At 33.1% G+C, this 12,866-nt stretch overlaps 2 protein-coding genes across 4 annotated transcripts; one reads left to right on the forward strand and one right to left on the reverse strand.

The window, feature by feature from the left end:
• Positions 1-428: 428 nt before the first annotated feature.
• On the reverse strand, positions 429-4,243 carry LOC100808370 (pfkB family carbohydrate kinase). Its single transcript, XM_003518733.5, has 5 exons — positions 4,064-4,243; positions 3,462-3,784; positions 2,709-3,361; positions 1,586-2,057; positions 429-791 (listed from the first exon to the last, which is right to left on the reverse strand). Exons 1-5 carry the CDS (start codon positions 4,102-4,104, stop codon positions 559-561), a joined length of 1,722 nt encoding a protein of 573 aa, XP_003518781.1. The 5' UTR covers positions 4,105-4,243; the 3' UTR covers positions 429-558.
• Positions 4,244-5,469: 1,226 nt separating this feature from the next.
• Positions 5,470-8,799, forward strand: LOC100808899 (folate synthesis bifunctional protein, mitochondrial). Of its 3 annotated transcripts, none has more exons than XM_003518734.5 (4): positions 5,470-5,685; positions 5,788-5,853; positions 6,185-6,251; positions 7,049-8,799. In XM_003518734.5, the coding sequence occupies exons 2-4, from the start codon at positions 5,839-5,841 to the stop codon at positions 8,536-8,538; spliced, it is 1,572 nt and encodes a 523-aa protein (XP_003518782.1). In that variant the 5' UTR covers positions 5,470-5,685; positions 5,788-5,838; the 3' UTR covers positions 8,539-8,799. The 3 variants fall into 3 exon arrangements, with proteins under 3 accessions (XP_003518782.1, XP_040868229.1, XP_006574956.1); XM_041012295.1 differs by having other exon boundaries at positions 5,470-5,671; XM_006574893.4 differs by having other exon boundaries at positions 5,470-5,645.
• The last annotated feature ends 4,067 nt before the right edge of the window (positions 8,800-12,866 follow it).

The raw sequence follows: 12,866 nt of genomic DNA on the forward strand, positions 1-12,866 counted from the left end.
TTATACTTCCCTGAATAAGAGGTGCAAAAAGAGACAAGTAGACTGTTTAGATAAGTTTATAAGTTTCTCTAAAAGTATTTTTAGAAGAAAAAAATGAATTTCTCTATAAACTAAAATAAATTCTTCATTAATTAATCATTAAATAATTTATAGATGTCTTTTCATCTTTTAGAAAAATTATAAGAGAGAGGTTCTATAAATTAACTAATTGTTAGTTAAAGGAGAACTTATTTTAGTATGCGGATAAACTCATTTTCTTTTTTTCTTTTTATTGTTTCTCTCATAAGTGCTTTTAGAAAAATGCATCCAAACTGGCGCAGAAAGTACACAACTTTGGCAAATAAATGTTATGAGCAAAGTGGGGAATTGAGGTTTGATTATAATGCGAATGCCATTGATAATACCAAAAAAAAAAAAAGAATGGGAAATACAACAACCTAAGGTAATATAACCTCTAGAAGTGGAAAACACAGAAAGAAAGAAACAAATAAAACACTCAGTTTTCTATACAATGGATGAACACTTTCACTGTGAGAAACATAGGCTACAAAACTGATATTACTCACTAGCAGACCCTACTGCTGTGCGGTATTCAGTTTCTGAAATTGATCTAATGCCATTTGGGTCAGGAATTATGTCCTCCTCCATATCTTCACATGGAGGAAAGCCCCGTACGCGGCCGAATATCCATTGATCGATAACCCCGCAATCGATTCCATACTTTATGGAATGTTCCAGGTATCCTTTATCGGTTAACAAATCAGGTTGAACTGTCAACATTCGCATGAGAGCTGCAAAGATCATAAGAGAACTTAGAAGTGGGAAAAATGTCTATGAAATTAATGCTTGGAATTTTTCTTTTGCAAATCTTAAATGTACCAAAGATACAAGCAATATAAGTGCTGCTACCATTTGGCATATGCTTGTTATGGCATTCATTAAGAAAACTCAAAAGTGGTTTTGCCTCCTAAAATCAAGGTCAAGGCAAAGGCAATTGAGTTTTATCTGTTATATATGCTGTGGCTCAATGCTAACCCAAGTATGCAATTAGTCACCTGTAATACTGTTTAGGTAAATGAGTTTTATCAAAGTCAATTCTTCAAGAACAAAGTCCTGTTGGATTTTCAGAACAACAAGACAGCAGAATTTATCCATAGTCTATGAAATTATAAGATAAATTGCACTGCCTCAGTTGCATTGCTTCAAAAGCCATCACCTCTCAAATGTTTCTTTGCATGATAGGGTCAGACATTTAGGCTCTGTTTGGATAAACTGTTCAATATGCACTTACAAGAGAAGAAAATAAGAAGGTAAAATAAATTAAACTTAACTCATAAGTTAAAATCAACTTATGCACTTAAACTTTTATAGAAGCAATCACATTTAAGTTAACTTCTCCAAATACAGATTTTAACTTATAGGAGAAACTTATTTCATTTTACTCTCATTTATTAGTGCTTGTTAAAATTTTTATCCAAACAAGGCCTTAAGAAGTTACCTTTTTTTATTTTTCAAATGTATTGATACTTTCTGTGGTGAAAAAAATGCAGGGCTATGATTGAAATGTAAATTTACTATAATTTACCTGCAACAATGCCATCTCCAGTTGCTGACATGTCACGAGTGAATGGGGTAATTGGGGCATCCTCCATCCCAAGAACAGCACCATTGAGCTCTTTTGTGTAGTAATGTATCTTGGAAGTTCCATTAGTCACAAATAAAACCTTTAGATTTTCATGCCAAAGTGGGGCAACCACTTCAGGTTCATAATGTACAAACTTCGACCTAGCATTATTTTTGGTGTCAAATTCTTCAAATGGTGTGATCCCACATAAGAACTCTAGTTCTTGCTTCGTGACCTCAATAATGTCTGCTAGATTCCACACTCGCTGAATGAACATCATAGTTTCTTCCCTAGAGTGCCATAGTGGCATAGGAAGGTTTAGATCATAGAAAACAACCCCTCCAAAATGCTTTGAAATCTTGATGGCTTGTAATGTAGTTGACCTCATGTTACGGTCAAGCAGGGAATGTGTATTGAAGTAGAACATTTTTGCCTGCATGACATGCATTTAAACTTTTAAAAGTACTCAATAGTAGTTGGTAGCAATCTAACATCCCAAGCAGCTAAAACCCAAAATGTAAGTAGGAGCATAAATTATAAAGAGGACCTAACATAACCCTTGGCAAGCAACCGTGCCTAAATGGAGCCTAGAACTAAATTATTCATGCTTTTGCTTTTTATTCAAATGCACACATGCTGTAACTAATATGGAAACCAACAATGCAGTGCATGTACCATTTCAATGGTTGTAGTAAACAAACACAAACAGGACGACAAAATAATTTAGGTTTAAGTGCACTTTTGATCCTCTTACTCATTTTTCCCCACAAATTTAGTCCCTACTATTGTGCAACTTTGGTCCATCTATTAATTCGATATCCAATATTCAACAAAAATGCTAACATGGAAATCTACTGCACATCTATGTCAGCATTCCACTGCCATATCAATATTTCCATTAAGTATTAATCTTCCAATTTTGCTACTAATAAATTTTGGTTCCACCTAATGAAGAAAAACACATACCAATTCAAGATCAATAATATTGCCATATCAACAATTATCAGGCTAAAACCTACAAACTACAGAGAATTTCATTCACTTACTTTAAATCTTTTTCTTTAAAGAGTTTCAAGTTTCATACCTCTTTCAGCACATCAATATTTAGCTCCGACTTCGTCAAACTATCTTCAGCACAGGGTTTTACACAACTCATTTTAAGTCGATTCCTTTTACCAACCTTCATCATCGATGCAGCTGTTGCCCTTTTACTATCAATACGCACTGATCGGGTTTGGACATTATTTGCATTCATATAGTACAGCATTGCTTGACCATAATCATCATCCGCAAGTTTTCCCATGAAAGCAACCTTGCCACCCAATGTAGCAAGCGCAATGGCCACACTACCAGCAGAGCTCCCAGGTGCCCTAACAAAATTTTCAGGGCTCCATAAGGCATCCTTCATGCTTTCATGGATTTCATGATTTATAAGCCTATTGGCAGGTCTCCCAGAAGGCACAAAAGCATGCTGCGCAGCTCCAAAGCAACAAACAAGAGGAGGCCATCCATAAGTAAAGCTAATGTCCTCTCCATCATCTTTTATCAGTTCCAAGCCACTGTCACTATCATCCTCCACATTTTCAAGAAATGAAGGCTCATCTTGGTCACTGATTTCAGCTTCACTACCTTTATCCTCTACAATTAATTTCTCCTCTTCAGTTTTCTTTCGTCTTCTAACCTTTTTCTCTTCCTTGACTTCCTTCTTTTCTTCCAAGCCAGCAGAACTAGATGCATCTAAAAACGATAGCAAGACTCAGCTAGCACTTGCGAGCAAACACATTATAATGCATATAATTCCCAGTATTTTCATTTGAGACAAAGATCAAGAGATTACCCTTTTTCCGAGTCCTTTGAGTTTTCTTGGAATTATCACTAGAGGCAGCTGTGCTTCCTTCAATGGAGGCGCTATCTGTATCTCCAGGAGACTCATCTTTTGTTTTCTTCCTTGTCCTAGTCGTCTCCTTCTTAGTTTTAGATGACCTAGTTGTCTTCTTTTCTACCAAGGATTCATTGTCACTAAGCTCTTCTTCTATAGCAGAGTCTAGAGAGGCCTTTTTCCTAGCCATTGCCACATGACCCCATTTACACCCAGGACCGAGTTTCCCAAGTTGTACTGTGTTAAAAGAAGTGAAACAATAGGACCAAGTCATGTGGTACCTGCACAATTGCAGAGACAAGATTTACACACTCACATTCAACCACCACAAACTAAAATTCAGCAACACTTGAGCCTCTAAAGCTCAGCCAATATTAAATTCCTAAATTTCTTGTCCTGAACTTCATTACATGATTACCCCCCACCCAAAGAAAAGGAAAAAATTGAATTTTTTTTGGGAAAAAAGTTATATTCTTATCCAAATCATAAGCAAAGCTATAGAGGGTTTTGGGAAACTACAAGCAGAGAGTATCAGTGGAGAGAGAGAGAAGAGAGAGAACCTATGAAGTAAGAGAAACTGGGGAAAAGAAAGACACGCCATTGGAATGAGCACAAGTTACAAACACTGAATAGTTGTTCCTTCAGGTATGACACTGCACCAGCTAGTAGCTAAGGTTTAGTTTGGTTAGCACAAGAAGAAGATTATGGCTCCAGAGAGAGGAAGGGTTTAAGAGAAACAACCCAAAACGACAAGGGTTTTTTAAAAAGAAGTGGGGTCACGCTTCAAACGTCATGCCGTTTAAATAAGTTTCATTACCTTTTCTTTTAAGTTTTTTTTTTCATAAAAAAAAAGTTAAATTACTTTTGTGGTCTCTTTATTTGTTTTTAATTTATTCTATTTAACTTCTTTATTATCAAAATGTTGAATTTAATTTTCTAATTATTAAAATATATGCATTATGAAATTCTTTAATGATAAAAAAAATCATGTACCTCTTTTTTTTTTATATGTTTTCTCACTAATAACATTAGCCTAAACTAATAGAAAATAGATACCTTATTATTAGACTAACATGGTCAGTAAAAAACTAATCACACTGCATATATATTTAATAATTAAAGGATCGCAATAAATATTTTAATAACAAAAGAATCAAATCAACAAGTTGTTAATACAAGTGAAGTTAAATTCAATATCCTTAAACTGGAGTTCAAATATTATAGATAAAAAAATAATGTTAAAATTAATTATTACTAAAATTGACAATATTTGATTGTAAAAAACTAAAATTAATAATATTTCACACTAATATCATGATAACTAAAAAATAATAAAAGGATCAATTCCACAAATTAAAAAATATATAAGAATTACTAACAAAAATTAATTCATTTAGTAAAAAACAAACTATATATCTCAAAAGAATATGAGTTCAATTTTATTGGTGATGTGAAATATGAAAATCTTATTAGTTGTTAGTGTCTTTTGAGCCTTTAAGCACGCTTTGACCTTGTTAGGCTAGGGAACCCCTATTACTATTTTAAAATATATTTGGAGGAAGAGTAATAATTGGGGAGCAAATTGGTTTATAATTTGGATAAATAATTAAATTTGTTATTGAAAGGGTGAGATGTTAATAAATTGATTATTCAAAGATGAAAAATTTAAATTTAATATTTAAATATATAAAAAGTGTGACAAATTAAAATTATAAATAATTTAATGTGAAATTAAAGTCTAAATTTTAAAACTTAATGTTAAATTAGTCATCAAAAATATGATTTATTATCAAATTAATATTTTATTTAATATGAAAAAATGTTCTTATAAATTAATAATAAAATTAATTTATCATATTTTTTATATATTTAAAAACTAAATTTATATTTTTTATGTTTATGAATCCTTCTTAAAAAAGAATTTGATTATTTAGTCATGATATTTTAGTAAAGCTTTCGCCTTTCTCCTATCCACGACAACACGCCCCTACTGTTCAGTCTATTCTAAACCTATCAAAATTCAAAAGTGTCGTTATTGGTCTTGTTTCTCTTCCTGCCTCTGGCTTTGTGTCTAGGAGTGTCCTTCTACCTCTTCCAACCCAGTTCACAGAGATTAAGAATCACAACATAAGCATCTAATTGGTATCTTCAAGGAACATATTTATGATGTATATATGTTGTGGTAACAGTTTTAAATTACAGTCAGCAACAGTAATTTAAAGCTTTCGAGATTGTGACTTGCATCAGTCATATTCATTTGCAATTTTTTTTGGTAATATTTAAGATTTTGGAGGTCTTTGCAACAGTGACTGCAACCGCAATTTAAGACCTTGACATGGGTATTTCCAAGGTAGGCATGGCTATAACTCTTGTGCTTATTTTATGCAAGGTGTTTGATGATATGCCTCAAAGTGTTTTAGATCTTGTTTTTTGGTGTTACATCTTAATGGAAAAATAAGCCTGGCTCATTGGCTGCAATTTCATTAACTATAATGTTTATTGGCTGCATTTGGTGATTCACTAGATTGGAACAATGGATTGTTATTTTTTAATTGCTGTTGCATGAAATTTCTATGGATTTTTTATTTTCTAGAGGAATGTGGACTCTTTATGATAATTGTTTTCCCCTTGTGACCGATGGCTGGGATACTGCATGTAATGTGCACTTTGTCTATTCTCAGATGAGTATTTTGAAGTGTCTGGGGGAGCCCAGGAATAAGCTTTTTGCTGCCAGAAAGTATCTTGAAGGTAAACGTAAACTCATTGAACTCATTCAAGCTGCTCTTTTGAGTAGAATACTGAATTTTTCCCCATGCCTATTTCAGATTGTGAATTGGTTTTCGTTATTGAGGTTCTTAAACTGAAAGATCGTCATCAACTGATACTCAGATGGAAATAAAGAATTAATAGATCCCCTCCCCCCTAGAATTTATTATGTATTATAGTGATACAGAGATAAAAACTTTCAGCTTTCTAGGCCATTTATGGTTCCTAAATTGTGTATTTTTCCCCATGGCTTGCATGCTTTGTTGCACAAATACAGTACGGGTGTCAAATATAATAAGATTCAATATGTAAATATGATAATTTTAAAAAAATTAGGATACAGGCAGGACAGTATATATCAAGCAAAATATAATTATATTTAATAATTTCTTATACTTTATTAATTTATTTATTTGTCTTAATATAGGTGATATTTATATTAGTTTACCATTATCATTGTATTATTACTAGTCTTCAATATCAGGAAAAGTTTATTAAAAAAACCATAATTGTGATAATAAAAAAGTTATATTCAAGTTATGATAATGATCCCTTCATTTTCTAAAGAAAAAAATGTACATTAAGAGGTTTCAAGATAACGCAATGAAGCTTTGATACAAAGGCATTCATAAAATACATGTGTCGGTATCCAATACGCCAATTTTGAAGTATCCTTGTATCACAGATTGCTTGTAACAGGAAGTAAAGTAATTAGAGCTCATCATTTTTTGAATAATCCATCAAAGTTTATTACCCTACTGTTTTAATTTTCATTGCAGGACTGGGTTTTTCCTCTTTTCACACAGCTTCAAAATCCTCTGTGGAGCTTCACTCACAAGAAGAGGAAGTAGTGATTGCTTTGGGAAGTAATGTAGGTGACAGGCTGCATAACTTCAAGGAAGCCCTGAAATTGATGAGGAACTCAGGCATTAACATCACAAGACATGCTTGCTTGTATGAGACAGCACCAGCATATGTTACTGATCAACCTCGCTTTATCAACTCAGCAGTTAGAGCTGTTACTAAACTCGGTCCACATGAACTATTGTCTGCACTCAAAAAAATTGAGAAGGACTTGGGCCGTACAGGTGGTATACGGTATGGTCCAAGGCCAATTGACTTAGACATTTTATTCTATGGTAAATATAAAGTCAGATCTGATATCCTCACTATACCTCATGAAAGAATTTGGGAAAGGCCATTTGTGATGGCTCCCTTGATGGACTTATTGGGATCAGCTATTGACAGTGACACAGTTGCTTCCTGGCATTCATTTTCAGGCCATTCTCGTGGACTCACTGGATTATGGGAAGATTTAGGGAGTGAATCACTTATTGGAGAGTTTGGAAAGGAAGGAATGTATAGGGTAATGCCTGTTGCAAATGGCTTACTTGACTGGTCGCGGAGAACTTCCGTCATGGGGATCCTTAATGTGACTCCAGATAGTTTTAGTGATGGGGGAAATTTCAAGTCTGTGGAGTCTGCTGTTTATCAGGTTCGGTTAATGATTTCAGAAGGAGCAGATATGATTGATATCGGGGCTCAGTCTACTCGGCCAACGGCCTCTAGGATCTCTGCTGCAGAAGAATTAGGTAGATTAATCCCTGTCCTGGAAGCTGTAGTGTCAATGCCTGAGGTAGAAGGAAAGCTCATTTCTGTGGATACTTTCTACTCTGAAGTTGCTTCAGAAGCAGTGAGTAAAGGGGCTCATCTTATAAATGATGTATCTGCTGGACAGTTGGATAGTAACATGTTTAAAGTCATGGCTGATCTTGATGTTCCTTATGTTGCAATGCACATGAGGGGGGACCCATCTACAATGCAGAATAGTGAAAATCTGAAATATGGTAATGTTTGTAAAGAGATATCATCAGAGCTATACTCGCGGGTTAGAGAGGCAGAGATGTTAGGAATCCCAGCATGGAGGATTATGATTGACCCTGGCATTGGATTCTCAAAGAAAACTGAACACAATTTAGACATTCTCATGGGACTACCTGATATCAGAGAAGAGATTGCCACAAGAAGTTTGGCCATCTCTCATGCTCCCATGCTTATTGGACCCTCAAGAAAGAGATTTTTAGGTGAAATTTGCTCTCGTCCCGACGCAGCCAAGAGGGATCCTTCTACCATTGCTTCAGTCACAGCTGGTGTTTTGGGAGGGGCTAATATTGTTAGGGTGCATAATGTCAAAGATAATCTAGATGCTGTGAAGGTTTGTGATGCAATCCTAAGACAGAAAAGTTCTCACTTGAAATCTAGACATTAGCATATCTGCTGATGATGTTAATTGTCTGTCCACCTCTGGGTATTTGGATTTATGCAGCAACAACTCTGCTAGTGTTGTTGTTTGCTATGTTGCTCATACTCCAAGGTCATATGTAGAACACCACAATGCTGCCAAAGCCGGAACAAAGAAGCATTAAGTACAATGTAGCATTCAATAATCATCATACTATTGTTCGATTCTCAATTTTGTCTATCTTGTATTTATTTCATTCCTTAACATGTGTTTGATTCACGGATTTTATTTCAACCCCATCACTTGTAACTTATTGATTCACAAATGTGTGTTTTGATGAGTGTTGATAAAATTGATTTTGTAAATTTGATTTTTGTTAAAATTGATTTTAAAGTGATGTGATTTATGTTTGATTTTTTTTATTATAAAATCAAGTTAGAAATAAAATTGAGTATAAAATTTTTTACAAAACACAAAAATTACTCAAAATTGCTTCTACTCAATCAATTTTAGACTCAATTAATTTTAAACTCTTTTCTATCAAACCCAAATGTTTGACTCTTCTCTCAATTATGAGAAAAAAATTAACATTTTCTACATTCATTCTCTTTTTTCTAAGTACACTCATCTTACTATCTTAAATGCTCTCTATATCCAAAATATCTTTATATCATCATTCTAGAAAGTACATTCTAAAATTGACTTTCAAATTTTTGTATTCTGAAAAGTATTTTCTAGAATACAAAAATTTAAATATCATTCTAGAATATACTTTTTAGAACACATAATTATAGGTTTCAAAAAGTACATTCCATAATAGAATTTTAATTTTGTATTCTAGAAAATACTTTTCAAAATTTAATAGAAAAAAACATGTTGCATCTATTGCCAAATCCAAAATGATGATCATTTTAGTAAAGTACCAGACAAAAAAAACATTCTAATGTGTCTATATCCCACTACTTGAACTCTAATCAAATTACACATGTGCAAACCATGTACGGAGATTCAAAGCTTAGAAACATTTTTTCTAGTTTGTAGCAAGATAGTAAAGCTATCAGATAAGTAAAACTGAGAAAGTGAGGAAGAAAGGAATGTTTTGTTGCCATGGAAATAAAAAATGGAGTGAAAGAGAGGAAGCATTCTAATGAAAGAGAGGGAGAATATTTTGTTCTGCTGGAAGGAGTGCATCGTGGAGGGGGGGGGGGGGGGGGGGGGGAGTGTGCAATCGTGTGAAGGAAAGAATAAAGTTTGAGATAAGACTCCCCTTTGTTTCAAATGACTCGTGGAATGATGACAATGGGTAGGATCCTATAATATTTGTCATCATACTTGTGTTTTAAAAAAAATACTTATACCTGATCCCATACCTACACGAGTAGCAACTTTAAGCCCCATCCTCATACTCAATGGGTACCAATATCCCCATCCCTGCCTTCGTGACCCCCTCAAACCTTATTCTTTCCCTCACACAATCACACACTCCCCCCTCCAACAAATATAAAAAATGTCACTTGAAACTACCAAATGAATTTGGGCTGCTTGCTTGGGCAAGGGATTTTCTTCTTGCACCAATCATTTTTCTTTTACACCCAGTAGTGAGAGGGATTTTCTTCCTAAACCAGTCATTTTACAAATTAATTTAAAATTAATGACTCATGCAAGACTCAAACATGTGACTTTCGTGTTATTAGCACGACGCTCTAATCAACTGAGCTAATAGACCAACTATGTTATAAAATAATTAATGTTTTTATATAACACTAAAATTTCTAATGTATATTTAATGCACATATAAGTTTACATAATAAATTTTGTGAGAAATAATTTTGATCTAATAATTAATTTTTTTACATATATAAATTATTATTAAACCTATAATTTTTATTTAAAATTTATATATGTAAAAAAATAAGTTATTAGATCAAAATTAATTATAATAAGACTAAAAACAGAAATTTACTTAATGTAATAATATTTACACAAATATTATAAAAAACTATAACTAAATTTATTAAAAGAACATTAAAAATATTTTTTAAAATATTTTTTTTAATTTTTTTTAAATATTTTAGGTTATATGGATTAACAATTCATATGAATCATAAAATATTTTGAAAAGTGTTGGGTGTAGAAGAAAAAGGATGGGTGCAGGAAGAAAACGCCACATTCACTTTGGTAAAACTTGAGGCTAGAATGTTGGCCCAAAACAATTGTCTATCACTCTTTTCTAATTGATCAGCCTTGATAATACACTACTAATAACACTTGAGGTTCTTCTTAATAGCTTACCTTCATAGTCCCTTAATTGTTGCTAATTGCTATGTCCACCCCTGCGACTCTTATCCATTGTTGATGCTGATCCTTCTTAGAGCAATGGTTGTCGTTTTTGTTACATGTCTTCTATTCTTGATACATTTATACAGATATATCATATACTTATTATTGCTTTGTTAGTTGATCTACATATGCAGTATACATATTTGTGAAATTTTTTATATACTTTTATTTTAAACATAATGGATTAGCCTTGGGAAGTAATGCCGTTGAAAAAGTTGCTATAGATCTTCTTGAACCTTTGTTGGGCATTAACTTCGCAAAGATGACATGCAAGAAAAAGATTAATTCTTTAAGGTTTACACAATACAAGCATGCCAAAACAAGATGACGTGGGAATTTATAAGCCAATTTATAGCCCACTTTTATAATCCCTAAACTGAAGGCACACACCTATAATAAGCTTTTACATCTCCAACATCCAAACAAAGCAACCAAAAGCTATATGAACCTTAAAAGTGTTAACATCTTTGCCTGTCTTGGTCATCATTTCTATTGATTGCAAGTTTAATCCCAACAATAGTTTTGTATATTTTTTCCTAGCAACTTTAGCCTTCTTAAGAACCACCCTCTTAAAGATTGAAGGCTGGGACTCTCCTTTTTTTCTCTCCTTAATTCAACTTTTTTTCTCATTTCTTCAAAAACAAATTTATAGAAGAAATTTGATATTTCAATTTTTTTTGCAACTTTTTCAAAGATATTAAAATCTTGACATATAAGAGCCATATTTTTAGTTTCTTTTTTTATAAAAAAAAAAGTATTAGAGAGTCAACTAATAAGAAAGCAATGAAACATAATTTGAACTTTACAGAACAATAAATAAATCTTCAAACTAAAATGCTAAAACAAAAAGGAGATTTCTCCAAAGAAATGGAAACGCTAGAGATTAGACTTTTGTCTCTTACAGTCACAGTTATAAACTGTTTCTATGCTGATTTATGTATCCCAATAATTCACAAAGTGTATCCTTGAGTAAATTTAGATTCCTATCTCTTTGCCTTTTCCAAATGGAGAATGAAAGGGTTATAAAGGCTATGAGAAGATATAAGAAACAAGTTATTTCCAAATATTGCACTATGAATCAAACCAGGGAGAGCTACTACAATTACGAATCTCATTTGATTAGGTGTTCCTATATTTAAGGGAGCATAAAAATTAGAGTTTTGCATGATAGTTCTGTCATTAAAAAAAGAAATTTTAGAGAGCCCGGATAACTAACAAACAAAGTCAACCAATAAAGAAACATGAAAAATTAATTAAAAGGAAAAAAGCATCTCCTAATCATAAAATAAAACTCCTCCAAACCTTTTCCGTTCACTTCAATGTTTTTTTAGAATAAAATGGAAAATAAAGAAAACCAATTAACCAGTGTATGCCAAAAAGTAAACAAGAATGAAAAACCACAAAATATGTGACTCAAATATTGAAAATTGGGAGAGAATTGAGTTGTAACATATTACCAATATGTAGCAGAGGTCAGAGGAAATTAGTATGTTATGGTACTTTTTATAGACAAAAATGGTTACTATTAACAATATATATCCAGATTTAACACAAGTGTCAAAACTCAAAAGCTGGACACAAAAAGCATACATAAAGATAGAGCATGGCTTCACAAAATTCCAAAAGAAAACCAAAAATCCCAACCTATTATAAAAAGAGTGAATGCAGCAGAAAATATAACAATTTGAATCATGGCACTCACTTTTATGTGATTGAAATCATTTGTCTGTGCAATGCAACAGCCCCGTTTCTCTGTATTCAAGCCATCAAGCAATGTGTAATTTCAAAACCCTCAGGTAATTGCATTTGGCAGAAGTGGGAGCCACCTGTGAATGTCAATGCTGGTTGTTTTAAGGAGGGCTACACAGGTTGGAGTCTGGTTGCTAGAAACCATACAAGCGATGTTGTATTCTCGGCATGAAAAAAAAAAAAAGAGAATATCCCGGTGGACCCTGTCCTTACTGAGGCCTTGTGAGTTAGATGGAGTTTAGAAGTGGCAAAGGAGCAACAAATTG

Source organism: Glycine max, chromosome 2 (assembly GCF_000004515.6).
Source record: "Glycine max cultivar Williams 82 chromosome 2, Glycine_max_v4.0, whole genome shotgun sequence".
Classification (NCBI taxonomy): Eukaryota; Viridiplantae; Streptophyta; class Magnoliopsida; order Fabales; family Fabaceae; genus Glycine; species Glycine max.

Bases quoted from the DNA above. Each gene is read 5' to 3' on its own strand.
- LOC100808370 (XM_003518733.5), bottom strand. From the start codon at position 4,104: ATGGCGTGTCTTTCTTTTCCCCAGTTTCTCTTACTTCATAG. The intron at 2,058-2,708 runs GTATGAAACTTG...CATGTCATGCAG, and splicing joins ATATTGATGTGCTGAAAGAG to GCAAAAATGTTCTACTTCAA. The intron at 792-1,585 runs GTAAATTATAGT...TGATCTTTGCAG, and splicing joins TGGAGATGGCATTGTTGCAG to CTCTCATGCGAATGTTGACA.
- LOC100808899 (XM_003518734.5), top strand. The intron at 6,252-7,048 runs GTAAACGTAAAC...TTTTCATTGCAG, and splicing joins TGCCAGAAAGTATCTTGAAG to GACTGGGTTTTTCCTCTTTT.